Source organism: Echiichthys vipera (genome assembly GCF_963691815.1).
Source record: "Echiichthys vipera genome assembly, chromosome: 2".
NCBI classification, from domain to species: Eukaryota; Metazoa; Chordata; class Actinopteri; order Perciformes; family Trachinidae; genus Echiichthys; species Echiichthys vipera.
The window spans coordinates 13,171,847-13,199,661 of record NC_139827.1 but is presented as its reverse complement, the minus strand read 5'-3'; the positions used below and the strand labels follow the sequence as shown (position 1 = coordinate 13,199,661).

Sequence of the window (27,815 nt, the reverse complement as noted above, 5' to 3'; positions counted from 1 at the left end):
TTTCTACTTAAAAAATGACACACAGTTAATCATCTACTAAATTTGTGCTGGATTAACTTTCTGTCAGTCAACTGATTAATCAACTGATTGTTTGCTTTTCACACTGCATTTAGCCCAAAGCTAAGAAAATTCACACTAGCGTAATCCAAGTGGGCTGGCCCGGGGTCGAAGAGAAGGCGAGTGTGAAGAGCCTTTAACTGTGTCACAGGAATAACATAGGCCTACCAAGGTTTACTTGTAGGTTTATTCATTACTTGTGCAAATATAATATTCTGTGATTTTGCTTAAAGTCTGAACATGTCCTGACACTTATTCTACCTGTACTAACACACTAACATCCTGACACTTATTCTTCTTTCACTCTAAATTCTTGTTGTTAGGTTAAAATGGTTTTGTATAGTTGCACTGTCGTTATTTGCTGCTCTGCGTGCCCTGAATTGCCCCCCGGGGACAAATAAAGTTTTTTGTATTGAATTGAATTACATTTGGTGCAGGGTGTATAACCTAATGATGCCTTGTTTAGGACTCAAAGCACAAAATTAGGACTTCACTTGACACAGCCAATACATGAGACATATTGTTGTAACTTGCAGAGCATTTTTGTCTCAGCTCTGTTTATATAAAGAGATAGTTTTTCATACATCCAAGATTCTCTATCTATTTAGACACAGGAAAATGTGTGTTTAACTTTACAATTTTAGTGTATTTCCCCCCCAAAACGTGCAAGTAACACTGCAGCTCAGCCACTTTATATCGTCAGGACTCATAAACTAATGCAGTTTCTGCAGCCTCATACAGGACTTTCATAATGACATGGACAGGAAATGAACACAACACTCAAAACGCTGTGAGTATTTCTGCCATGTCACACGCTCTTGTGGGAAATAGCTGACGTGTTTAAAAGAGCCCCGTTGACTGAATATCCGTTTACTTCACTAAATCCAAAAAGCATACATTTAAGAAGTTATCAAATTTGGCAACCAAAACAACAAACCAAGTTCAACCAAGACACACGCCCAGAATTCATGCTAGCCAATCAGAGGTCGCTAGAATGCGCGTCAAACCAATCAGCTGTGGAGGGGGCGGGGAACTCAGGCTGTTGCTAGGGTATGTCCCTGATGACTTCTACACTCTCAAACCAATCAAACCGCACCTCAACGGGTTGCAGCCTGTTTATAGGCTAAGACATACACGTAGAGCCCGCCTCCTGGCTTTTCTCATTGGTCAGATGTGCGATCACTCACCTCCCCTGAGTTTTAGTTAGGTGCTGTTGATACTGTAGTTTGGAGTCACCAAGACTCAGAACTGAATATAGCAGCGCACGTACATCGCTCGGAAACAGTTTTTTTAACATTTCCATTCCAATATTTTATGACTTGTACATTTGTGTAAATAGATAAGCTCTATTTTTTATAAGAAGACAACAGCGAGATGGAACTTAATTCTCTTTTAATTCTGCTGGAGGCTGCAGAGTACTTGGAAAGAAGAGACAGAGGTATTTCAAGCTAAACTGACAAGTTGACAGCATTTTTAGGCTACTAATTATTGTGTGACTATGTTTTTTAAGGTCGGCAGCTATCTTAATGCATCATAGGTAAAGTTTTATAACGTGCCCTGCCATAGTGCAGGTATGATGTCACTTTACAGGCAAGGGGGATGATGGGTGCAAACTGGACCTATAGCAGCCTATCATGCTAGGAAATAATATGTATTATTCAAAGTATGCCATGCATTTATGAACTGTGTTTGCATTTGTTTTCCTAATGCAGCTCATGCTCATATATACAGTATATACTCATAGTGCAGTGTGTTTCGTATCTTCGGAAATGAGTAAACAAGAGTGACATTGAGATTATGAGCCAGTATCATGACAGATACACATACATGGTCGTGTAGCATTGACAGTTTTTTTTACAATACAGACCTTGCTGAAGGCTACAGTGCTGTATTGATATACTGTATATTGGAAGCGATTACATTGGTGATCGATTACGTCTCGTTTCCTCTTGAAATGAGCATTTCATCTTTCACCATTTCCCCCCAAATTGATTGACAGTTTGTTTTTGTTTTTTTATTCTTGCACATGGAATAAATTAACATTAAATCTGTTTATGTTTTCTTAATAGAGGCAGAGCACGGTTATGCGTCTGTTTTACCGTACAGGAGCGACTTTTCCAGTAAGAAAACGAAAGCCTCGCCGATTTCCAGAAAAGCTCAGAACAATAGGTAAATACTGTCTATTATAAGTCTTGCTTTTTTTGTATTTGTTTGTGAAAGTGCCAGCTTATAAACACATAAACACACAAGCTGTTTTCATGCACAGTGCCATCTCTCTTCTGCTGCTGCTGCTGCTGCTGCCTGGGCTGGGCTCTCTGTTTTGGTCTCTCCCAATAAACACTGCCACGCGTACACTGTCAACTCCGCTGCTCCCACTCTTGTCTCTTTCACACACACACACACACACACACACACACGCACACACACGCACACACACGCACACACACACACACACACACACACACACACACACACACACACACACACACACACACACACACACACACACACACACACGCACACACCTAAAAAAAACCTCCTCCACATGCTGAGACAAAACACACCCAACATAACCTTTCGTTTCTGCACCCTGTTGCGTCCACCTGTGCCATTTTTTCGTTTCACGTGGTCATTGTGTTTTTGTACGTGTGTTTGTCAGGTGGTACCATCATGTCACAACCTCCACTTTACCCCCCTTCACACAGAGTTTGTGGAGGGTCATTTGTTGCTGAGATGTACTGATCATAAAATCGATTGCTTTTCATTCTCTCATGAAACTGTAACTAACTAATTTATATGCTATGACAGACTGTAACTCATTAACTATTTAAGTTTCAGTTCAGTTATACGTTGCTGTCCTTAGAGGAGTTGGACAGCTGGTTAAATGTCATTTAAAGCTCAGCAGATTAACATTTCATTTTCTTTTCTAAAGTTCAGTAGGGCGACTGCTAACATTGCAGTGTTATATATTATTTTCCTTATTGCTTAATCTACAAATGAACCTCAGGATTAACTAACATTAACTGATTGATTATAGTTTTGCCTCTAAAATTCCAGAGAAAACCTTTCATAAAAGAAATGTGGCACAAAGTGCTTTACAATAGAGACATTACATAACATGGAATGGACAGGGATATAATGCATTAATTAATGGAAAATGAAACACAGTTGATAAAAAAAAGGAATTCACTGAATGCATAACAATGTCCAATGTAATCCTAGGTGACATCTTCAAATCCTTTGTTTTATCCAACCATCAATCCAAGACCCAAATATATTCTGCTTGCTCTCATTCGAGTTTGTTGATTGAATAGATTCTTATCTTACATAATAATCGATACTACTACTTTCAGATCGACTCGCCAAAGACATCAGGTGGACCTTGGCTATGCTTGTCAGTTACACCCTCATCAGGAATCCATTTTCTCTTGGTTTATGAGCCTACTTTGAGGACTTTTACATCTGATGCATTTTCAAAAATTGTGCAGGGTTGTTTTTCCAGGTGTGCAACACCACTAGTGGACTCGTCTGTTGACAAACTGCCACTATTAGTAAATAGGTATTACATTTGCGTGATATGTCCAATTTCATTCCAAAAAACACAAAAACATAAAGTTCTGATTAAAAAAAATCTTCCTGTTGGCTAATGGCAGTTTAGGGAATCATCATTACATCGTGACATCATTGCACATACAGCATGTTAACCTGTGGTAATACTATTAAAATCACACTCCTTTATAAAGCATGTGTACATTTGAAAGGCATATATTGTATTATTGTCACAAATGAGAATGCAGTCTCTTCCACATTCCTTTGCCTCTTGTCAGCGTAATACTAATTGTGTATGTGTGTGTACGTGTGTGTGGGTGAGGGTGTGTATGGGGATGTGGCAGGTGGGTGTGGTGACTAAAACAGACATCTACACACTGACAAATACCAGCCCACCAGGCTTCATGCACCAGACCTGCTTTTCCCTCCTTCTCCTTGTGACTGCACTCTGGGCATATTCCCCAATTCCCTTTATACTCTCCTACAGGTTTTCAAAGCATCAACAGGATGCAGGGGTTAGTGAAGTAAAAACATGTCTGTTAAAAGCACAACGCTTTGCTCTGTAGAACCCCCACACTTGTGTTGATATCACGGTCAAATCTGCAAATTAAAACGGAGCATGTGTTTTGCAGTGGTGCAACATTTAGGGCATGTGGAGAAAGAAAAACAGTTTCTATTTCTGCACACTTAAAGAAGAAACCCTTTTTTTTTTTTTTAACTCACAGACGGTTGTCAGATCAAAACACTTTTAAAGAAGAAAAAGAGAGGAAGAGCTGGAATTTTATCACAGAGTTTTCCGGCTTCCCCTTTCTGTCACACTAGATATGAAATTAAATCATAATAAATAGCGCAGGTGATTTTAATTCCTTCCTGTGAATGTATGAAAACATACACAAGGGGCTCTGTAGAAGCTTTTGGCAGTTCTACATCCCATAAAAGGTTGATATAAGGCTAATATGTAGGCCTTTGATCATCAGGCCCAAGTTTTTGGCATCATATCACAGAGTCCTTTGCATGCCACAACGTTCTTTTACATAATATGTAAAGGTGCGTGTAAACCTGCTGTTATTATAGGTCTATGTGCATTCCCCTCCTCGTCAAGCTGCCGTATGATTTCCTGGTTATGCCCTTTGCTTTGACTGGGACGTTCCCTCAATTTGTGTAGGTTTGAATAGCACAGCTTCCTCTATGATGGAATAAAAGCTCTTTGTCTGTCTTTTGGATCAGGTTATAAGCAGCAGCAGTGCAACATCCTGTCCTCCTTATGGGATCATTTTGTGCACATTATCGCAGTTGCACACGGTCAACTGTAACCCCTTTTTTGGTGCAGCGAGCAGCGTCGCCGTGCACATGCCTCGGCCTCATTGGCACAGCTGTGGGAACCGCTGCTTCACGACCACAAGGACTCTCAAACAGTGGAAAATCTGAAAAGGCTTGTTGTCAGTCTGGCCCCTTTGTTGTTGATGTTTTTGTTTTTATTGCCGTGGTATCCATGACGGCCTCATGAACAGAGGGCCTGTTTCAGATGGACTGCAGTGGCCTCGCTGCTCCCCGGCTGCACATCACGACAGGGGCGCTCCTCGGAATAGCCCACATGCTGAGGAATTCTGCAGCGTCTAGGGCCTCCAGACGTCTGAGTGTGTTTTTATCCCATGTCCACGCTGCTTTTCAGCCAGCATGCAGCAACAACAGCAGTGCGTGCATGCTGTTTGTATGTGTGCGAGAGCGGGCGGGGGGAAGGGTCTCTCCTTTTCTCTCTCTCTCTCTCTCTCTCTCTCTCTCTCTGACAGATGTCACACAGACATGGAATTTTTTTTTTTTTTTAAAAACAGCTCGACTCCATTTTTGCATGCTTGTCATGGATGTCTATTTCCAGAATGCGTGCTTTTCATTGTTTGCTTAACGTCTGTTTTTGGAGTATGATAATTTTTTTATGTCTTCGGTAAAACTTTATTGCAAAGCAACTCAAGCATTCAAAAGCCCTAAAGCTACCTGGAGGCAGAAAGAAAGAATCAACACCCTTCTTTTATGTCTCGACACATTTTTCCTCTGAATGTTACTAAGGATTTTCTTCCAAACTTCTTGCTTTAATCTGTCTTACATTTAGATCTAAATATTTACTATCCAAGCCTCACACCTTGGGATTATCCATCACATCACATCCTAACTCTCATAACATGTGGTTTGAAGTGTGCAGTATTTTTGACAGTATCATAGTGCACGCCGCCCTGCCTGACACTCCTTCTTGTCTGTTTGCCCTTTCAGATCGTCGCACAACGAGCTGGAGAAACACAGGTAAAGTGACATATTCTCGCATCTCTCGCGTCTGTATGATTTGCGTACATGTCTTGCCTTACACATACCACGTGAAGTGATGCTGGCTGCAGATAAACGTCAAGATAATTTTCTCTCAGTCAAAAGCACCAGATCGGATCAGGAGGTTATCTTCAAAAGTGATCTAATCAATGAATTCCTTGTGTCTGAAAATGGATAATAAGCCGATTTCAAAGAGCAGATTCATGTTGATTAGATCTGTCTCCTTCTTACGAATGAAACTCGTTACCTTGTATGGAAAGGGAATCCTGTCAGTAATGTGATAATCCTGCTCAGGCCGACGCTGTGAACGGAGGCCGGTGAATCTGGCTCTCTTGTCAGTTCTCCAAACTGAAAAAACCCACAGATGGCACACACAAACACACACGGCCATCCAACACTACTACCCCCGGCATCTTACACCACCTTTTTCTTTTCCTCCATTCGGGGTACAGTGCTCAGCTCATGGTGATGTGATATCCTCGCTCATTGAAGGCACAGATCTCATTTTTTTTGCTATGTTTTGACTTCACAAAGAGGGGAAGTGACCTCACACATCCAAAGAGGTTTCTTGTCAGGAAGCAAAAATCCACTTTGATACAAACAAAGCCTAGCTTCTTTAGGGTAGAATGGTTGGTGGAAGAAGCAAAACTTTTTTTGTGTGTGCTTTTTTGAACTAAGGTCATCCCATGCCGATTGTTAAAGGCCCAATTTCATAAAAAAGTGAGATTTACACATCTTTTTCTTACTATAAAGCAGGTTGAGATGCTATATGAATTCTATAAAAGTATAAAAAAAAAAAAAAGAAACTATGCCTTTAAACGAGCCGTCAGGACCTCTGTACAGTTGTGATGTCACAACTCAGACAGAGGGTTAACACAGGTATATTCAGACAGACAGCGTGAGAAAAATAACATGTTTTTTTAACATTAAAGCATGTAAACATCTTCTAATATAAACCTGTATCAGCCTGCATAATATGGGACCTTTTAAAAAAAACTGCCTGCCAGAGAGGATTTAGAAAACAGCTGATGTGACTATCAGCATGTGAGCAGAGGCTGACATGGGTGTGTAAGGCTGCATTTGCGTGACACAGTCAGAGATTGGGGTTTGCCAGTCACATGTCTGGGAGTGAGTAATGGATGTGCGTAGTCCAGAGAAACAAGTGCAGACATATTCCTGTCTGACCTTAAAGAGACGCAGAAGGCCCTGGCTGATCACACTGCAGGTGTTGAAACACAAGAGTTACCTCATGTCCGACAACAGGAGTGGTCGGTTACTAATGAAGTGACGTCCATTCAAACTGACAAATGCAAGTGCCAGTAAAGTGTTCTGTAATCAGTTTACTCACTTCCCTTGTCGTTATTACTGCTATGTTTTTTTTTACATCCAGTGCAGCATCATGACTGTAATGGTAAATTGATGTTTTGGCCCTTATGTAAGGCATAAATAATTAAAATTATTTTTAAACACTTGAACAGGTCACACTGTCCTTGATGACAAATGATTCATTAGTTCATATTTAAAAGTACTTTTATGTCATTATCTTTCCTTCCGTCCATGACTGTACGGAAAGAAACATCCACCTGCTTATTTGTAATGACAGGCCAAGCAATGACAAGGTATCATTGTGATCCTTTGCACCGTAATGCATTCTGATGCATCCTCAAATTACACGGTCATTACTCCAACATACAGGTGCTGAAGATTGAAGCTGCGCCTCAATCATCAACAGCTCCGACGCCATCTGAGTCACTTAACAAGCAAAAACGCAGAACATTTACTGATTTCAGCTGCTCAAATGCAAGAATTTTTGTAGATGCTTTTAGTTTTGTATCAAATATCTTTTGGTTTTGGGCTTCACAATGGTGCTCTCATTCATTTTGTCTGATCTGGAATATGCTGAATATAGTTTACCAAAATGTTAAATATGTTTTCAGTAGGTTGTGGCAGTTCACTGCAACATCTGTTGTCAAATTTATTCTAAATTTTTATAAATTCATTTTATAAACTAATTCTAAATAATTTTGTTCAATTAAAAAGTGTATAAATGTACAACATATTTATTTTTGAAGCAATGTATTTTTATTTATTTATTTCTATTATATTATTTCTTTAAATGTATATATATATATTATATAATTATTTTTTTTGATTTATTTATCTCATTTTCTAAGACGATTTTTCTGTTGGATTATATTTAAAGTTCAAGAAAATACACCGTGAAAAAAAGACAGACTTGGTGAGGTTTCCAAAGTCGACCATTAATCTTATTAAATAATCTTGATCTTAATATTGAACAAAACAATCTTAAATATGGTTTAGGCCGTAATTAGGTGTCCAAACTGAAGAAATGACTGATCTGTCTGATTCATAAGAAAACCAAAAGTCTTCAGCTGTCCTGTTCAACCAGTTGAACGATTGTGCCACCAGTTTGAATCATCTGCTCAGAGCTATAGCCCTGCTTAATCTTTAGAAGTCCTTGGTATCGCTTTCAAAAGCTCGACCTCCCTCACGCCCTCAGACGCCACTCCAGGGAGGTGCTGCTGTTTAAGCCCTGACTCACTGTCTTTGTTTGGTCATGTGTCTGTGTGTTTGGTTCACGCCGGTGCAGCACAGAGCCATCCTTGTACTGTAAGTTCACATGGTAGGCAAAGTGACCGACAAATGTCTGCTTCACACACCAGAGGCGCCGAATGTATTGTGAATAGCACAGATGATGTGCTTGGGAGATATTGAGACTATTTAGGGTTCGATACCTACTTTCAAGTCATCCGTCCATTTTGTCAACTCTCGTGTTTTTGCCCGCATTTTTCCATTTCCTGCGGACATCTGTCTCGCTGTCTGCTGCTCAGTGATCTTATGCATGCTAGGCGTCTCTCACAAAACCTTGGCAGCCGTTCAAGAGGCACCATGCATATATTTGTGTCCTGCTATCAGAGTGAGACGTCTGGGTGGGTGCCAGCAGCGTCCCGAAGGGTCGCCTGTCCTGACACAACCTGCTTATCTGCTGCAGCCTGAGCGCAGCCGTGACAGCTCTATATAGACAGTCTCAAGGGTGACTCTGCTGCTTTTCCTCTCCCTCTCGTCATTGCATTGGCACAGGCCAGAGTTGCGGAGCATCGGCTTGACGTTTATGCAAAACCAAAAGCTACTGTGTGGTTGGTCTCCTGTGGCATCGCTTCCTTCCCATTTCTGACTACAACCGCTCTTGATCATCCTATGACGTCTCGTCAGTGCCGCAAGTTTCCTTTTCTTGAAATGCCAAGAAATTGCGAAACTGCAAACATTTTGTTTTTCCCACATATCACCTGATTACAGGAAATCCAGTCGCGTAAGGCTGGTATGTTTGGTATGTTTGTGCTGCTTTCGCTTAATTGAAAAAGGGATTTACATCTCTATTTTTACCTTTCCAGACACAGACACCGCCCGTGGCTGTCAGGTGCTCTCGGTTTCGTTTTCTGAGAATGATGCTCAAGTGTTTGTGGATTGATTTCAACAAACAGTCTTCCCTTACAATATATATCATACCATGGATAGTGCTAAGCAACTGTGTGCCACCTTATTGAACTTAACTCTACATTTACATGCACTTCATGGACACAGGAGCAGGCATGCAGTTTGTCACGGTCTAATCTTCTCTCTAATTAAATTTACTCTCCCAGTGTCTTTTACTCCCAGCTTTGATGAATGACTTATTTGGCTTTGTGTGTGTGTGTGTGTGTGTGTGTGTGTGTGTGTGTGTGTGTGTGTGTGTGTGTGTGTGTGTGTGTGTGTGTGTGTGTGTGTAGGCCGGGCAGCCCCTCACACTGCTTGAGTTATGGCGCAGGTCGGTGGGAGGGAGACCCGTCCCACAGCCCTGTTACTTCACCTCTTTGCCTTCTACTCTTTGTTTCCTTTCTCCAGAGACCACATCTGGTTTTTCTGTTATCGTTTTTCTCCTTATTCTGGCTCTCTTTTTTTTTGCCCACTCAAAGTGCCTGAGTCAGCAGAAACCTGAGGCAACAAAGAGGAGAAAGGAAGGGAGGCTCACTCCTCACAGGGGTCCTTTATCACTCTTTACAGTTCTTCCGGCCAAAACTCATCTTTGCCCGTTTCTCCTCTTTAAAGGTATACATCTTCTTTTGTGACAATAAGTTTATGTGGAAGACGTAAGGTTTTGATGGACTTGTTAATCCTGTTAATCTGCATTTTAAATTGGATTGTAAGATACACAGCCATTGTGAACACAGCTGGACAAAGTCATATTATGTCCACATCCTGCCTTTAAGAATGACTACCTTTTTTCTTTTTTAAAGGGCCGCTGCATAAACAAAGTGGAATGCCTCTTTATTCCTTCTAGTTTGGGTTTTAGTATGGCATTAACATGCTCACATGATTGCACGTGGCTTTTTTACTTAACTTCCTCAAATGTCACACTAACAGTTACATTCCTTGTGTGTGTGTGTGTGTGTGTGTGTGTGTGTGTGTGTGTGTGTGTGTGTGTGTGTGTGTGTGTGTGTGTGTGTGTGTGTGTGTGTGTGTGTGTGTGTGTGTGTGTGTGTGTGTGTGTGTGTGTGTGTGTGTGTGTGTGTGTGTGTGTGTGTGTGTGTGTGTGTGTGCGTAGTGACCTGAAGTCATTAGGTTTGCATGGGCAGCTAATAACCCGGAGTAATGAATGATGTACTCTACGTGGTCTAACCATTAAAGCATGTGTAGCAACATACAGTATATATTCAACATGAAATCAGTGACTGTTGACCTGATGTTAGAGTGCACTTGCGATGTGGGTAAAATCCGCTAAAAGATATATGTCATATATGTCATTATAAATTCCGCTAAAAGATATATGTCATATATGTCATTATATATATGTGTATATATATATGTATGTAACTAATGATTACTGTCATTGTCAATCAATCTGCCATTTATTTCCTTGATTAATTCTTTTGACTATGAAGTGACAGAAACTAGTGAAAAATGTCAATCAAAATATTCTAGAGCAAAGGAAAATTTGGCTTTTTTTGCTTGATAAATAAGTTTAATGTTTTATTAATTAATTGTTTCAGCTTTAAATGTACACATGTTGCACCATAGATATAGTTCTGTAGATAAAATAGCTAAATGAGAATAACTGTATCTGACTAATCTATTGGATTTGCATTAGAATGGCATCAAATGGTCTGGATTTAATAATTTATTTATTGGAGTGCTGCAGGAATGAGTCCTAAAAAGTTTGGAAATTAGTCAATATTTGTGTACACTCGTCCCAAAGTCAGTGTTTTTTTTCAGTGGGTTTTTGCCTGTCAGATGCCTGAAATAAGTGTGAAAAGCTTGTGACTTGTCAAGCTTTAATGTGTCTTTTAAAAAAGGCTGTTGCTAACAAGTGGCTAAAGGAGACTACCGAGGTTGTTAAATGCAATTACGCCAAAGTGAGTGGGGGTGTCATGTGTTTGCCACAGAGCTTATTGTCTGCAATAATCTGAAAACCAATTGAAAAATCCCATTGCCGTTTTGTGGTGGGAACCAGGGTGATACTAACTTTCAGGTCGTCTTACAAATCCCCTTCATCCCTGCAGTACTCTATACATTCACAGTACAACATAATTGCCATAATGTAGTTCTGCTATGGAAAAATACAACCAGATATATTAAATGGATATCTTCATTGGTATAACCAATATGGCAAAATCTCTCCCCATGTATTTTGTCATCACTTACCACAGACTTGGTTTGTCAACATTGTTGTACATTTATTTCAAGTCTGTGTGTAGTTTGGGTTGTAAACTTTGAGAGGCAGGATGTGGACAAAGAATAAGAAACAGGCTACAGCTGGAGGTCAGAAGTAGAGGCCGCATGTGGAATTTCTTCACCGTGAGGGTGCCGAGTTGCTCTCTGGCTCACTCGGGTCACTCTGCGGACGATTGTGTGTGAGGATAATCTATACAGGCTTTATGTACACTGACACAAAGATATTTGAGTATGTGAACACGACCGCCGTAGACCTACATTTAGGTGAGAACGTCCCTGCTCCCTCTCAGGTGTCGTTGCTGCAGGGTACACAACTTTTCGGTGTCAGTAAACTCGGTCCGCTGCCGCAAAGCAGCTGACGCTTAGAAAAACAACAGTGTAGGACGCACTTTAACAAGGTGTGTGCATGGTTTTGGGGTTTCAAGGGCGAAAAAAAACTATTAAAGGCAGAAGTCAAAAGAAGGAGAGATGGGTGTAAAATGAGTTGACTGAACCGTTCACGGTTTGGTCCCGGGCCCTTGTCAGCCTGAGGAAGAGGAGGAGGTGAAGACATTCTTGAGCGTTGCCGAAGGGAGGAATGGGAGGCAGAGTAGGATGTGGCTGCTTTGTGTGTGTTGAACAGGCAGCCTGAAATTCAGGTCAGCAGAGTGTGCACACATACGCTGGAATGTTGAGTTAAGTAACAGGGGCGGTTAAGGGGGGGAGTCTGCGGATGGATGGGGGTCACAAAACTAGCAGGCCGAGTATTACTAGAATGCTCTGCAGACTCATCGTCGCTGTGTGCTGCCTGTTTTTTTAATTTATTGGCAAGCAGGGAGTCACAAGTGAATATTTGTTTGGTAATGCATTGATAGAGTGGATTAGAGCTGCAGGCAGTCCGTCATTCATCTGTACTCGCCTCTCTTTTACTCTCTCTGGTTGAGTTGTTTTTAGACTCTACAACCGCAGTTTGTAACATTTTTTGCTTGTGTTCGGACCTATTGGAAATGCTTCGTTTGGATTAGACGAGCAATGGCGCCTGGGTAGAGCATGCAGGAAGCACACCACGGTCATGTAGCCGGTCTCTTAATGTGGTCAAACAACAAAGTTTCTTGCCGTCCCTTGAATTTTTCTGACGATTTCAACGTTTGCTCTTACCCTTATCTCTAGTTAGACATTTTCGCCGTATGCTGTGAATTCTGGGGAGAGTGACCTGCTCTTCTCACACATGGAACAATGCCGGACATTAAATAGACTTTGTACTATGTGAGCTGGCATGCTAAAATCTGTTTAACATCCGGTTCAACTGATTGGGACATTTGTGTTCTCACGTACAGCTCCTCCGGATAATGTCGAGATGAGTTCAGGGTTGCAGTGCATGTGTGAAAGTGTCTCTTGTCATGGGTTGCATAAGCCTGTAGGTTGCGACTTCCTCTTGTTTTATTTGAAAGGTACTACTGTACTGCAATTTGCAAGAAATAAAAAAAAACAAGGAACATCTCAAACAAGTGTAATTTTGTGTAGTAGAAATTCTTCTTGTTAATTATCTCACAACTCCTCAGATTTATCTTTTGGCCTCTTAGCTGGGCCCAGACTCTTGAATAGGACCCCACCCCACTGTTCTAAAAAACATACTCCCAGAAGTAAACAGACAAACCTTTACAGTAAACATGGAAGCTGGAATCGTCTCTTATGCCACTAGATTCCTGTGTGTTGATCATTGACAGGGATTCATTATAAAACCGGCGCTCGCTGCGTGTCAGGGGAATGTGTTTATTGAGCTTGCTGAACTTGTCTCTGCTAGTCCATCCAACATTTGCAGATGTACTTTTCAGTGCATGCAGCGGAAGGCAATTAATGTCCGGGTCTGTCATTTGACATTGTGTTGAAATGATTCAGAGATGCACAGGGAACTTCATTCTTTAGTCCGACCCCTCTCTCTGTTTGCTCACACACTCTCCTCTTTAAGTTCTATTTGACATCTGTTTTTATGTTAACACCAGTGTAAACTGACTGTGCTGAGGAAGGGATTTTGTAATGATCCACGCTCGCACAGGGGATTGTTTTAGCACACGAAAAAAATCAAATGAATCTAATTACTAGGCATTCCCAAGCACGCCCAGTGGAAATTCCAGTTTGTTTTGTGGAAATACTACAACGAGTGAACAACAAACTGCCTAATTCTACAGTTTCCTGTTGTTCAATCACTAGTAAAGCATGCAGAGCTCTTTCTTTAGTGTAATGCCATATGTAGTGGAGTAACCGGGCCCCTCCCTCTGTCTGCACTGCTGTTGTGGTACGTTCAAGTTTCTATTTGCTGCTTGCGTGTGAGAGCAGAGTCATGTGACAGCGAGCTCCATGTTCCTGCCTTCAGGAGAATGTGTTTATGGGGGACTTGTATCCGTCTGTCTCGCCTTGCAGTTGTCACTGCACACAGTGGATGGGTGTGGCATCCTCGATGACAGAAAACAAATACAGCTCAACCCAGACGACTGACATTTCATATCAGGCTGAAGAAAGCCTCTCATGTCTCCCTGCGTGACTCTTGTTACGTGGGCAGCGTAGCGAATCCCTCCGCTGGTTTCACCGCTTCATTTTTCTACCCTCTTGTTTTCCGGAGACGACACATCAGATCTCTGTTAAATGTAAACATGTTCAGGGCAGGGCTGGAGGGTGACAGGGAGACTGATGAGGGGCTGCTGAAAGGCCCAGTGTGTGTATGTGTGTGTTGTGTTTGTCAGCTGGGACCAGCGGTAGGGTCTCTCACCACCTCAAAAATCCCCCCATCTGGCCTCGTTCTCCCCAGGAACCTGCCAGCCAGATGTGGAGCCACTTCACTGGAAACCCCAAATTCCACCACCTTAACATAGTGATCGACACACACGCAACGCAGACCACTTTCACCTCACATAACAGAGCCGAGCTGTAAACAAGGGGATGCATGAAGTTTTTGCTTCAGAAAGGTTTTAGGGGATGTGACTATCATTTGTATCAGTTGTTTACATATAAAAACATGGTAGCATCATTTAAAGTCTAAAATTAAAACCCTTCAGCTTAATTCATTGCATATTGAATGCTTTATTTTTGCCTGGTTAAAGATGAGCAGACAAGGCAGTGAATCCTTCATGCCGGTGTTCTGTGGGCTCAAGTCAAAGCAACACCAGAGGTCTGGTATCGCATTTTCGTTTCTTTAAACCCAACAGGGAACAAACCGAGTCAGCTCTGGCAGTGAGAGGAAATATAGCAGTGGTGTTTCTGATGACCTTTGACCTTCGCTTAGCGGCTTTGGCTCCTTTCCAGACAAGCCACTCGGTCCTGTGCGTATGGGTTGAGGAATGCGCTGGGCCGCAGCAAGCTCATTAAACAGTGCAGCGAATGAGGGGTGAAGGCCTGTTGTTTGCACTGGCGTGCCTTCTCAGGCCCTGCAGCTCTTTGTGTACCGATAGATCTCCAGTCCCAGAGCTCTGGACGGTCCTGGGGCACTGCTGTCACCAGAAAAGAGTGTGTGTGTGTGTGCGTGTGTGTGTAGTATACATCCTTCGTCATGCAGCCATCAGACATATAAACAGGATACTGCAGATTCACTGTTGGCCTTTGAGTTGAGCAGCAAGATATTTCACAGTTGTTCTCCTTTTCAAAACCTAAAGTTTGAGCAGATCTGTACTCGGTAACCCTGGAGTGTAAGTCAGCAGTTTAAATAGCTTGTTCCAGTTTCAGCAGCGTGCAGCTTTCTGAGCAAACGGCCCTTTTTTCCTGCTCTGCTTTGCTTTGTTTTGGCACTGAGCCCCCTGATGGAGAGGGAAGAGGAGGGGGAGGGAAAGCCAGAGATCAGACACTAACCCTCCCGTGGTACTCTGCACGTGAGAACGGTCAGGTGGTCAACTCCCTGCAGACGTGACTTCAGAGCAAATCAAATTGAAGATTTACTATTAAATCCTCAGCTGCAGAGAAGTTGCAGGCTGTTTTGTTTTTGTAGTTTTAGCAATTTCCATTTTTAGCGAAGTCACAAAAAACTTTCAGAACTAAAATGCTGCCTTTACACTATAATAATGCACTGTATGCATTTTTATTTTTCTGAAGTTTGCTTCAAAAAACACTTTGAAATTAGTTTTATTATTTAAACCATGAGTATTGTGTCCCTCAACATTGAAACCCTGACTTCTGCACTATGTTTGAACTTGTTCACACACACAAGTACAGACCCTTACTGTATAGGACACCCCAGTAATAGTCTCACACAGTGACACTTTTCATGACTGCAATACCAAACAACTATTATCAACCCAGACAAATGAGAGGATTTGATTTGATTCACCACCACGTGGAGCCTGATCTCCTTCATGGACACAACATTCACGTTCATCTGGTGCCACACTTTGCATGGCTGTTTTAGGCAATCTTATAAACATAGCGTGACCGGGGCTTGGCTTAGGAATAACAAACGTGAGTGAGCAAGGGAGGGCCCTAACCCCGCTCCTTATCGACTATGCACTCTTGAAAAATAGCGAGTGTGTCTTGCGGCAGGGGAACATGTGTTCCTTTGGGGGCTTGTCAGGGACACAGTGCCAGGTTAAACCAGGTGCAGAAACATGAAGCTTTATTCGCAGGCTGATTGACAGATAGAAGGGAGCAGTATACCATTTAATACACGTCTCAAGACGAAGAGAGGCTCAGCCCAGGCTTGTTGAAACTTCAGTGACATAAATGTTAAGGTGGATCGTTATCAGCAGTTACATAAAGAGCTGGGTTGACCTCATATCAAACGCTACAGTTTGGATGTATGGAGAGAAGTGGTATTTCTTTTTAAATGCTTGCATTTTTGTTAAGTTTTCGCATTTATCACATAGGAAAAAAGAAGCATCAGACATGTACATACATTGTCATTTCCAATGAAAGGAATAATTTCACATTTTAGATAAGCATTAGATTAGAAATTGATACTAGTCTCACAGGGCAGGACTCTGAATGTCAGCCCAGACCGATCTTCACACATTCATGTGGTGAAAGTGCATCTGCGCACATTTATATCCCCTGCATGCCAGGTAAAATATGTGGTGAGAATACAGGTGGAGCCTGTGGCGAAGTAAAAACAGGTTTTCTTGGTGGTGGGTGGGTAGTCAGGCAGATTATTCGGGGAACGCCTTGTTTTTTTCATTACAAGAGAGGGAGAGAGGGGGGAGCGGGGTGCAAGATGGTGGCCCATTGGTTCACGTTACTCTTTGGCTGATGTGTGTGGAGCTCTGCCTGGTGCAGCTGAGCACACTGCACTCAAAGAGCCCCTTTTTTCAACCCAAGAGAAAGTCACCCACCAGCTTAGACCCCACTCCCTTCCAAAAAAACACTCCTCTCCCCCTTCTGCTGCAGACCCCCAGCTCCTTCCTGCCCGCTTCCCCTGGCTGCAGTCCAAGTGCTTCATGTGGCTTGACTAGGGCAGGTTGGAGGTGGGCCCCCGCCCCTGTCCTCAGAAGACACTTGTTTTCCAGGGGGATGAGGGTGTGTTGGTGTTGGCAGGGTGGAGCACAGGGGGCGGAGGGGTTCAGCGGATGAGGGGGGGTTGAATTGCCCCCTGGGAGAGGAGGAAATAAAAGAACGAGAGCACTTTCACACGCCCTTTTTTTTTTTTGGAAACGCCTGTATGCACCTGGAGAGAGGTAGAGATGGTTTAAAAAGCACTTTTGCTAATCCATTTTTTATACATTTAAATATTTTATAGCTACAACCAAATCCCTCACTGCAACTATCATTTAAGAATTTGGATTATTATGTTTAGCCCCTTAGAATCTCTTGCTGCCCATGGGCCACCTCTGGCTGACCTCTAAATGAAACAGACGGGGCTAGTGAGAGGGTCTTACTTTATGTGAAAAACACAGGCGACGCCCTTCCTGAGTTTTTTTATTATTTTGTTTTTAAAAACAGGGAAAAGACTGTGTGTGCATGTGTAAAGAGTGTGTTCCCCTGTGTGCAGCCAGTCCTAGAGAGTGTCATTCCTCTGATTACATTTATTGTGGTTGCAACGATGGCCAGGAGAGACCTTGCATTGTTGGAGCTTGTTTACCGTTGAGATAGAGTTAGCCAAAGGAACGAGAGAAGGGGGGGGAAGGCTAGCTCAGAACAAAGAAATGGTTCATGGACTAGCTTGACTAATGGAGGATTGAAAGGCCTTTATGAACAAATTTGAATGAACCAAGGACAGACAGGGGAGGTAATCTACTGATAAAAAAGTTGTGAATAATAGCAGCCCTTTGAAATAATAATTAATATCCGTGCAAAGTCAGTCAGTGTCCACAGAGAGATTAACTCTGCCTTGTCGTCACTGTTGCTGAATTAAACATCCAAATTCTGCATCCAGTGAGCTGTTTACTTGTGGATCCAGGGTTGTTGGCCTGTAGAGCTTTGGCAAGGATTCAAGGTTTTTCAGGGCCACAGTTTGTGTCTCAAGTTCAACCGACAGAGTGACCAGAACAGATGAGAAACTTCTCATGGCCATCATTTTGGGCAATAATGAGTTTTGCACCGGGTGGCTGTGGGTTTAAAGACTCTCCCTAAGCTCCAGGGTGTAGCAGCGTGTCCATTTGGTGGATCCATCCAAACACAAGGTTCAGAAAAAGTGAAACAAACAGCTGAGATGGACCACTGTAACATACCACTAGTGTGCAGTAATATTGAAGTCAGTATGTTGCACTGAGGCTACATCCACACTACAATTATATTAATTCCAAAACCAGTGTTTTAGCACTGTTTCAGAACTAATCTCTATCCATACTAACTCTACTCTCCGACCATTCAAGTACACTGGGCATGCGTGTGCAGATAATGCCGCTGGACCTGGGAATTTTTGCAAAACGCTCAAACCATAGCTTGCCTCTTGCGCATGCAGTAAGTAGAAGCATTATAAAATGCAGAATTTAACTGCACAGCAGCTGCAAGCATCGACAACAAGGTCAGGAGCGGCTGTGATTCGTTATCCATGTTGAATTATCCTTTGACTGATGTTTGTTTTCTTCTGAAAAAAAGTCACGTGATAGGGGAGTGATGAGTGATGGAAGGACACGTGACTGATACAATACAATCAGGAAGCAACCATCGGTGTCTACGTCACCGTTTTCACCCTACCAGACTAAGATGCAATCCCAGAGTTTTCAAACTAAAACGGGGTTGGCAGCGTTTCTAAATATCTCCGTCGTGGAGTGGTTCTACAATGCTAGCGTAGTGTGGATGCCAGATGTAAATGTGGCAAAAGTGATCAACAAAAGCGTATTATTGTGGCTTGAATGTGAGGCATTCTGCGTATTTATGCGTTACAGTTGCGTTTTATGTTCAGTATGTTTTTATAAATACACCACCAAACTAAAAGAACCAGAAGTAGTCACACAGGCAGTCCAAATCTAACAGGGTTCAATAAATATAGTACTCTTTTTTTCTCAAAAAACAGGAAAGCCTCTCGGATAAGGCCCTGTTTGTGTGTCACATGGGTGTACTGTAAAAAAGAATAAAAAATGTTGTTGATGAGGAGATGTAATGTACTTACATGAACTCTGGCTGTATGATATGAAGAAGGTATTCTGTAACTGTATCAGGATGGGACATTTCCTCCCTCATGCTGGGAGGATGTGATTCCTCACAGGGATTTGAAAGCGTTTATTCTGGAGCCTCTGCAAGCTTTGAACATGTGTAACCAGCGAGACTCTGCAGCCCCCTCAACCTTTTGAACATGCAAACGTCTCACAGTCAATCCTAAAGTCACAACTGAAAGCTTCAAGAGAGCATGAACCTTGATCATGTAGCATTCAGTCCCAGCTTCACTACTAGAGATGAAGGTGACAGTCACAGTAGCGGAGGAACAGTAGTTGTTTCTGTCCTTCAGGGACGAGGAGATAAGCCATTGTCAGTCTGTTTGTGTAGGAGCTCACTCTTCTCCTGGTGGATGTCTGCTGACTCACCCTGTGCTTGTGTGTTTGCAGACGTGCCAAACTTCGGCTGTACTTGGAGCAGTTGAAGAAGCTGGTGCCTTTGGGTCCAGACAGCACGAGACATACCACACTGAGCTTGCTGAAAAGGGCCAAGATGCACATCAAGGTATTAAAAAAACAAGGCTGCATGAAAAAATAAAAAATAAAAAATTCCATCTCTGCATCTGTGATAAGTGAGCCTTTGTTCGACAGATAATTTACAACAGTTTTGAGGGTTGTTTGTTATTTATTGTGAAAAAAAAGCCAAACATTTGCTGTCTTTATTTCATCATTGTAAATTGAATATCTTTGGTTTCCGACAAAAACAGCGATTTGAGAACGTCACTGAGGTCTCTGATGAATTATAATGACATTTTCTACTATTTGATGATGATTTATATGCAGCTCTAGTGTAGAGTAATAGAAGTCCAGTTTGTGCTCTTCTTGTGCACCATGAGCACCAAACTCATGCTCTACTTGTTTCTTGTCTTAAAGCTGTTTGGTTTTTCCTGCCTTGCCTACTTTTAAGTGTTATATTGTTGTCTAATCTTTCAATCGGAGCGGTTCAGGGCTGGTCAGAAATTTTTTTTTTCCAGAGACTGAAAGGAAAACAAATGAGTCAACAAAGTGGAATATACAGGACGTTTAGTGGCTGATCTTTAGATATGTGAAAGGAGATAATTGGATGTTAAGTTTGTTTAAAGCCAAGTCCTCCTCCACAGTTCATTAACTGTTGCAGTTCCCTCAGAGACATGTTAAAAAAAAAAAAAAATTATTTAATTATGCAGCAGGAGAGGTGACAGAAAAAAAGGCTTAAAACACTTGAGTGCTCGCAGATTATTATTAGATTCTTAACATTGCCATGCAGAAGATGGAACAGCACACTTTAGGACACGCTGTGCTGATCTTGCTGTTTACAAGCAGCAACACTGTGGTTGGTGGAAAATCCAGACGAAGAGTTTTAACCCTTCATTTCCTGTTTATCATGCATGTCCTCTTTTCTCAGAGGATCAGCGCTTATTCTCGTCAGTGTTGTGTCTTTTTGTTTCACAGGGGGCCACACATGTTCCACTGCGCTTTGATTCACCACCGAAAACTTTCACATGCAAATACGTGCCAAATCGAAAACCAGGTTGAGTCAAACCTTATGTGTATTTTGACTTTCTAACCTACAGACCTCACACAATCATTCAGCCCCTTCCTTCAGTTAATTTCTGTAAACATACACTGTACCCAACATCAATAAATATAAATATAATATGGTAATCACAATTGGAAGAAATATTGCATACTTGTGCTTAGACCTATGTCGTCTTTTACTGTACAGTATAGCAACATTTGAAAATAAGTTTTTTAATAGTTAAAAATATATTTTTGTGAGGAGATGAAGCAAACAAATACTGTTAAACAGACATTTTGTATAGACTAATTGGACAACATTAGGACAATAAAAGAGGTGTTGTTTAGATAGCTTTTCTGTTGGTAGCAATTGTGTATGCAAAACATGTTTTACTTTATTTTATTTACAAACCTGCATAATATGTGGTGTGCAGCAATGACTTATCTTTCGATTAAAGATTAAATATTAATTTAAATAGGGTGCTATCGTTTCTTTTCTGCACAACCCCCCAAAAGTCAGAATTACATGTTTTATTTCTCTGAACTAATTTTGTGTTCCTTCACAAATATGTTTTCCTATTGCAAGGTAATGCAAAAAACACGAGGCAAAGACAAAATATGACATTGACATTTTGGAGGAACCGTACATTATTTCAATGAAAAATAAAATTTAAAAAAAATGTATACTGGTATACAGTAAAAAGAGAGAGTACAGATGGAGATGTCTTTGTCCAGCAAACATTATCACTGATTCTCTGCATTTATGTGTCTCTGCAGAAGCTGGAGGAGCAGGACAGGAAGGCTTTAAACACCAAGGAGCAGCTGCAGAGAGAGCACCGCTACCTCAAACGCCGCCTGGAGCAGCTTTCTGTGTCCGGATCCGTTGAGCGTATCCGCACCGACAGCATGGGCTCGACCATCTCCACTGACTCTGAGCAAGGTACGCTGGCTTCAAAAAGTCAACCAGCAGCACTACGACTCACTAAAGAACCTTGTTTGTCCCAAATCTGGATAGTAGTTTTTTACTGGGAATTTAAATTCTCCCTTCAGTGATGACATGTCAATCCTTACATAACTTTCTAGAGTGGATATAGACATGTGCATGCCTTAATCTGAAATGCATTATTAGAAAGTAAATGCAGATTCATTCTAGAGAATGTCACTTAGGACGTCCTGGACATTGCCGTGGTCAGAGCTTTCTATTTATATGACATTTATGTAAGTCAAATGTAGATCACCTCTGCATCTGATGCAAATCAATAATGTCCAAGGCTCAAACTGAGGGTGACACGTACATTGCATACCCTGAAGCTAGAATTTGTTTTGCAAACACAACAATGTTAGTGCTTACTTCTACATGTAAACCTAGTCAGCTGTTTGCATTCCGCTCGCTGTCCACTGATAAACTCTGAGTCACACTGTGATCCAAAAGAAAAGCCACTCGATGAGTAGCCCCAGCCTTGTTTGCAGGAGATGCCCCTGGGGTCAAAGGTTAACACCTTAGAGTTGAGATAAAGAAAATTAGCTCTCCTCTTTAGCTACTAGCTATTAGGTTGTGGGAGATGTCAAAGTATTTATTGTATATAGCACCTCAACCTGCCACACAAAGAAAAAGACATGGGAATCTCACATTTTACCCTATGGGACCTTTAAGGCACTAGAACACTACTGACACACGTGTGTCAGATAGTAAGACAGCATCTCAAACCCCCTCCCCCACACCTCTCCGATGCCTTACTGTAATTAGAGCGGTCAGACACGGCTATTTCTGTCTTGGTGTGCAGAGGTGGAAAAGTTGGCAACACTATGAACGCTTTCGAGGAGAGACTGTTTGAAAATGCGCACTGTTATCGGCATATTTAAACTCCCAGGCATTTTACCCCATCGTTCAAAACAGCTATAAATACTTTTGTGTTTCGATTTGTTCAGACTACACGTTGTACGTTCTAGTCATTTTCAAGCATAAATCAGACTCTCCCTGTAATGCTTAGTTTGGACTGTTACGGTTTGTTTACTAATCCTGGATGAAGTAAACACACATGCAGTTGTTTATCAATGGATGGGGATTAGCGGTGGGAGCACAAAGATCTGCCTGTTTGCCCAGAGTTAATGGCTGCCTATAAATCCAGGTTTAATCCACAGACGCTGCAGGCCCCCTAATAAATATTCCCACAGTTGGGTGGAAATAAACAGTTTCCCCTCACTTCTTCTGTTTTTTTTAACAGTGCCGAAAATAACCTTGTGTATTTTCGCTTCGCTTGTAGAGGTTGACATCGAGGGCATGGAGTTCACTCCTGTCGAGGCGGACAGTGTGGACAGCATCAGCGACGGCGAGGAGGAGGAGGAGGAGGAGGACCACTACAGCCTCCAGAGCAGCTCCAGCGACACCAGCTACACAGCCACACATTCCCACAGACTGCAGCCACACCACTGTTAGACACGGCTTTCTCGCCCACGCCTCACTTATACCTTCCCCCGACCTCTTGCAAATCGCCATCGCCGCCCATCATCGGACCCATTCACGGCGGTACACCCCGAACCTGTTCCTCCTTTCCTGGCCCCAGCTCTTCCAGGAAGCACATGGGGCTGAAATGCCACTCAGGCCTTCCGAACCCCCCCATCACCGCCCCCCACCCTGACCACTGACCCTACCTCACCCTACTGTATCCTGCCTGAACCTGCCCCTCCTCACACGCCCTGCCCTCCCACTGCCCTCACAACCCCCTACCTAGTGTTTTCGCAGGCTCATAGAGAGCAGAGCGGAGTTTGTGGTTTTAATGGGGACTTCTGTTGTGTGGTGGACAGCTTTGACTTGTTAATAAGGATTTTGCTAAGTGTGCATTTCTGTGTGTGAGCGCGAGAGAGGAAGAACAAGCAAGGGAGTTTTAGGAGGTCAAAAACAAATAGGCTTCATCTCATCTCCATGAAGCACTTCTCTTTGTGCTGCGATATTTGCAACACTCAAAGTTATTTACATCATACAGTATCTTCCCTTTACGTGATCACGTGGTGATTTACAGGAGTAGCTGTTGCAAATGTCCTGCACATTCCTTGAAATGTCTGACTGCTGAAAAATGGAAAAGATTGAAGGAATATTTTTGCAATTTTGGGGAAATAGATTGATGTGCGTTCAACATGAGCTGCTTCCCTGTTTCCAGTCTTCATGCTAAGCTAAACTAACTGACTGCAGCATCTTTAGCAAATAGATATGAGAGTGGTATCCACCTTCTTACCTAACTCTTGGCAAGAAAGCTCATAGTTGTCTTCCCAAAATGTAAAACTCTTCTTTCAATCTTTTACACTTTTTAGAATCGTGGCAATGTGCAGCATGCTTCTGCAACCTGCGTCCCCTAAAATAGGACCTTTTTCACCAGCTACTTCTGCACACACACGGTCGCATCTTCATTACCAAATTATTACCAAGACAAACTGAAAAAGTTACAGAGCTGTAGCAGAGAAGAAAGAATGTATATAGATGTACAGTTACTGTCCAAACCCTCATGTCTCCCTCTGGTTGGGTTGCCTAACCACTACTCCACACTACTGACCACTACACTATACCACCCTATGGTGTGGATGGACTACTATGTCAATTTTTAAAAAAAGGAGTTGCCTCATAACTAAAAACTCTATTTCTTAGAGACTGATTAAAATCTTGTGAGTCCTTCTCAGTAGCGAATATATGTAGCAATAAATACGAGAGGCGGGTGCTTCCTCTGAGTGTTTAAATGATTTTGGTGGACCATGCAGTGTCACGGGAGACTTTTCCTTTTTTTTTTTTTACCCCATAGATGGCCAGTGGGCACTTACAGAGAGCGGACCTGCAGGAAAAAGGAGAATTTCTCCAATTTCTTTGTCACTAATGGATCCTTCTCTTTGCCTCACAAATTGGCCATTTATCCAAGAATTCGCACTTCTCTACAGCTTTGTTACTTTTTCAAGCAGTGTTCATGTGTGTCTGGTTGTTTTTTTGTTGTTAACAAGTCAAAGCTGTAAATGTAGAGAAGGAAAAAAAAGAAAAGGGGCCAGCTCTAATGATTTGTTCTCTGTAGAGGCGTTCATCTTAGTTAACTTAGCAAACTAATCAGATTTAACTTTTTAATTTCTATAACAAGGCTAATAATCTTTCCTCTCTGCTATCTGTTACTTCTTTCTGGAGCTTCTGGGCACTGCTGAAGACCAATGTAGATGAATTGTATTCTCTTAACTCGTCTGTAACTTATGCACAATAGTCACTATTGACGGAGGAGGCGCTTCTGTCGCTCTCTGACTATTTAATAATCATTAGGCCTCAGTCTCGGCCAGTCTTTAGAGCTTGGTGTCCCAATACTTTTAAAAAAAAGGGCCAGTCCACCATGGCAGGTCTGACCAAAAAAATAAAAAACTACGAAAAAGACTCAACACAAAAAACCTGCATACAAAAAGAAGCTACTTGTCACTAACAGTGATATTAGCCAGTGTAGTCTATATTTCTTGTATTAAATTTTGTATTATATTTTCCTAAATGTTCTCTTGTAATGAAAAGACAAAAAAGAATGAGTATATCTATCTATATATAAATATATATATATGTATATGAGAGACAGACAGACATGAGGTCAGGCTTGTTGAAGGGAGAGTGGGGGCAGGGGAGCTGATACACTGGCCCCTCTCCCTTGGGTGACTCTCCTGCTGTCATTCTGTGCCTTGGTGAGTCTTCGACCTCCCTCATCCTCCTCCTCTTCCTCCCACCTCCTCCCCCCCGCTCCCTACTCAGGTCACACTCCCCCTCCTTTTAATCTCATCCTCGCTCTCCTCTTCTCTGGCGGGGCTGAAAGCTTTGATTTCAACCCTTACCATGCCAAAAGACTTCCATGAGCAAGGAGCACTTGAAGAGAAGACCTCATTATAATTTTTTTTTTTTTTTAAAAAGCCCCTTTTGTCTCTACTGAGCAGCCACTGTTGTTGTACACCCTGTCCAGGCACTTCCCACCCTCTTGACGCCCTGTTTGTCTGCCAGTGCAGCCTCTGTCACAGAAAATGTAAGGAAACCACACACTGGTAAACTCCCATGGCAGCTTCCAGTCACCCCGAATGGTCACCAACGGGGTTCAAAACTTCTGGGCTTGAAGCGTTTCTCTTTGTGTGTGTGTGTCTGTGTGTGAGTGTGTGTGTGAGTGTGTGTGTGTGTGAGTGTGAGTATGAGTGTGAATGCGTGAGAGTGTGTGTGTGTGTGTGTGAGTGTGTGTGAGTGCGTGTGTGTCTCATTTTACTATTATTGTATGTCGACTACGTGTTTGTTCAATGGGAGTCACTGGGAGAGGAGCGATAACAGAATAATCCAATCGATGGCAGCTTAAAGGCCTCCGCGCTCCCAGTGGTCCGTCCCCAAAAAATAGTGTTACCCATCGATCATGGGGACCTCTCGAGACACAGCAATATTACCATCTTGTGCTTTCTGAGGGAAGGTGGGCGGGCAGGGTTTTTAACACAAGCAGGTGGTTTTGCTTTTGACTCTGTGGTGCATTTTTTTTTTTGGTGACCAACTCTACATTTTGTTTTGATGACCTCCTATCTGCACTCTCTCCATACACTGCAGGAGGCAAAAAAATAACTAGAGTTAAAAAATCTTTTAAAGCTGTTTTTTTTCTATTTGTCATCAAAAGTTTACATTAATGTCAAAGGATTTGTACATGACTGTATCAGAAATGTCCTTTTTCAATTTGTTGGTCAAATGAACAACTTAGCAAAGAATATTAATGGCATAAAGTGATTCTCTTGCACAGAACCTCCCCGCAGAAAAGTGACAGAATAAATGGGATAAGGGCCAGATATGAGATTTTAAATATTCAGTGGCATCATTGAAAAATGTACATAGCACACACTCAGAATGAGTGGCTTTGAGAAGCTGACTAGATGTGGTAACAGTTCGTTTGAATGCTGGATTGATGGTGTTTATGGAAATTCTTTTAATGATGTGCCTTGGAAAAAAGTTATTTTCTAATTCAGATTGTACCAATTAATGAAGACTTTTAAATCAGTCTTCAGTTTCCAAGCCCTTAGGAGAGGCAACGTAAGGTGTTACAGCTTCTTTCTTGGTTGCAAAAAGGTAAACATGTCAAGAAGACGAAGGGACTCTTCATTGAATTCCTTTTAAGATCAAAGAGTAATTTAAGAGTCATCCTCAGAGCAAGCACAGACAAGGTTTGATCTTTGTGTTCATGTCGCTGTTGCACAGAGATTTACTTCAGTGTGTTGGGTTTTCTAAAAGCACAAAAGCACAGTTTGATATTTGGGGAAGTCAGAAGGACATAAAAAAAAAGAGAGAGGGTGGGTGGTGAGATGAAATCGGAGTGAAGCACGGAGCGAGGGCAGACTGCACAGAGAGCAGGGTCAAGGCGGAGAAGTCTGCAGACGCTTATATGAAATCAACACTTCCATGAAATATTATTCCTGCCAAATAAAAAGTCACTTTTAAACCTTCCATGCTGAATGATTAGTCATGTGATTCCAGACAAATAGCTTTAACTCCCCCCCCCAGCCTTTATGTCTTTTCTCCTTATGTTGCATCTTTATGTACCGGGTGATGCTCCAGAGTCAAATGGGTGTCACACCAGCATTATGGTTCATCTTCTGTAGAACCTAGAGGTTGTATTATAGGAGGGTGAGCTGGGTGAGACTTACAGCAGTTGAGAGGAGGATGGTGGAGAGTTCGATATACTGGGCAGAGTAGGGAGAGTTCTGTGCCAGAGACCTGTGAATATGTTCCTTTTTAACGAATGTGTAATATGCATTCAGAAGATGTTATATAAGTTCCTTTTTTTTGTGCGTGTGAGTGTGAGTACACGAGTACCTGGTGCTGGCTACATTTTAGCAAACACTTGAAGGTATTGTGTATTCTCTCATTGTAATATAATTAAAATGTTTTATACATAAAGTTGCAGCAGCCTCATCATTGCTTGTTTAAGGATTTATGATGCACAGTAAGGAAATACACAGGGCTCATTGTGCACTTTGACAACATTCAACTGAACAAAGCAGCCGGAATATGCAGATAAAGATGTTCAGATGTTAAAGGGCTTCCTGTTTGGTTTGTGCAGCTGTGACACTGGAATATTAACTGTTTTTTAAATGTCA

At 42.0% G+C, this 27,815-nt stretch overlaps 1 protein-coding gene across 1 annotated transcript; it reads left to right on the top strand.

Moving 5' to 3' along the window:
• Nucleotides 1–1,308: 1,308 nt before the first annotated feature.
• Nucleotides 1,309–27,536, top strand: mxd4 (MAX dimerization protein 4). Its single transcript, XM_083928362.1, has 6 exons — nt 1,309–1,495; nt 2,127–2,226; nt 5,872–5,901; nt 19,593–19,707; nt 21,477–21,639; nt 22,964–27,536. Exons 1-6 carry the CDS (start codon nt 1,432–1,434, stop codon nt 23,134–23,136), a joined length of 645 nt encoding a protein of 214 aa, XP_083784488.1. The 5' UTR covers nt 1,309–1,431; the 3' UTR covers nt 23,137–27,536.
• Nucleotides 27,537–27,815: the final 279 nt, after the last annotated feature.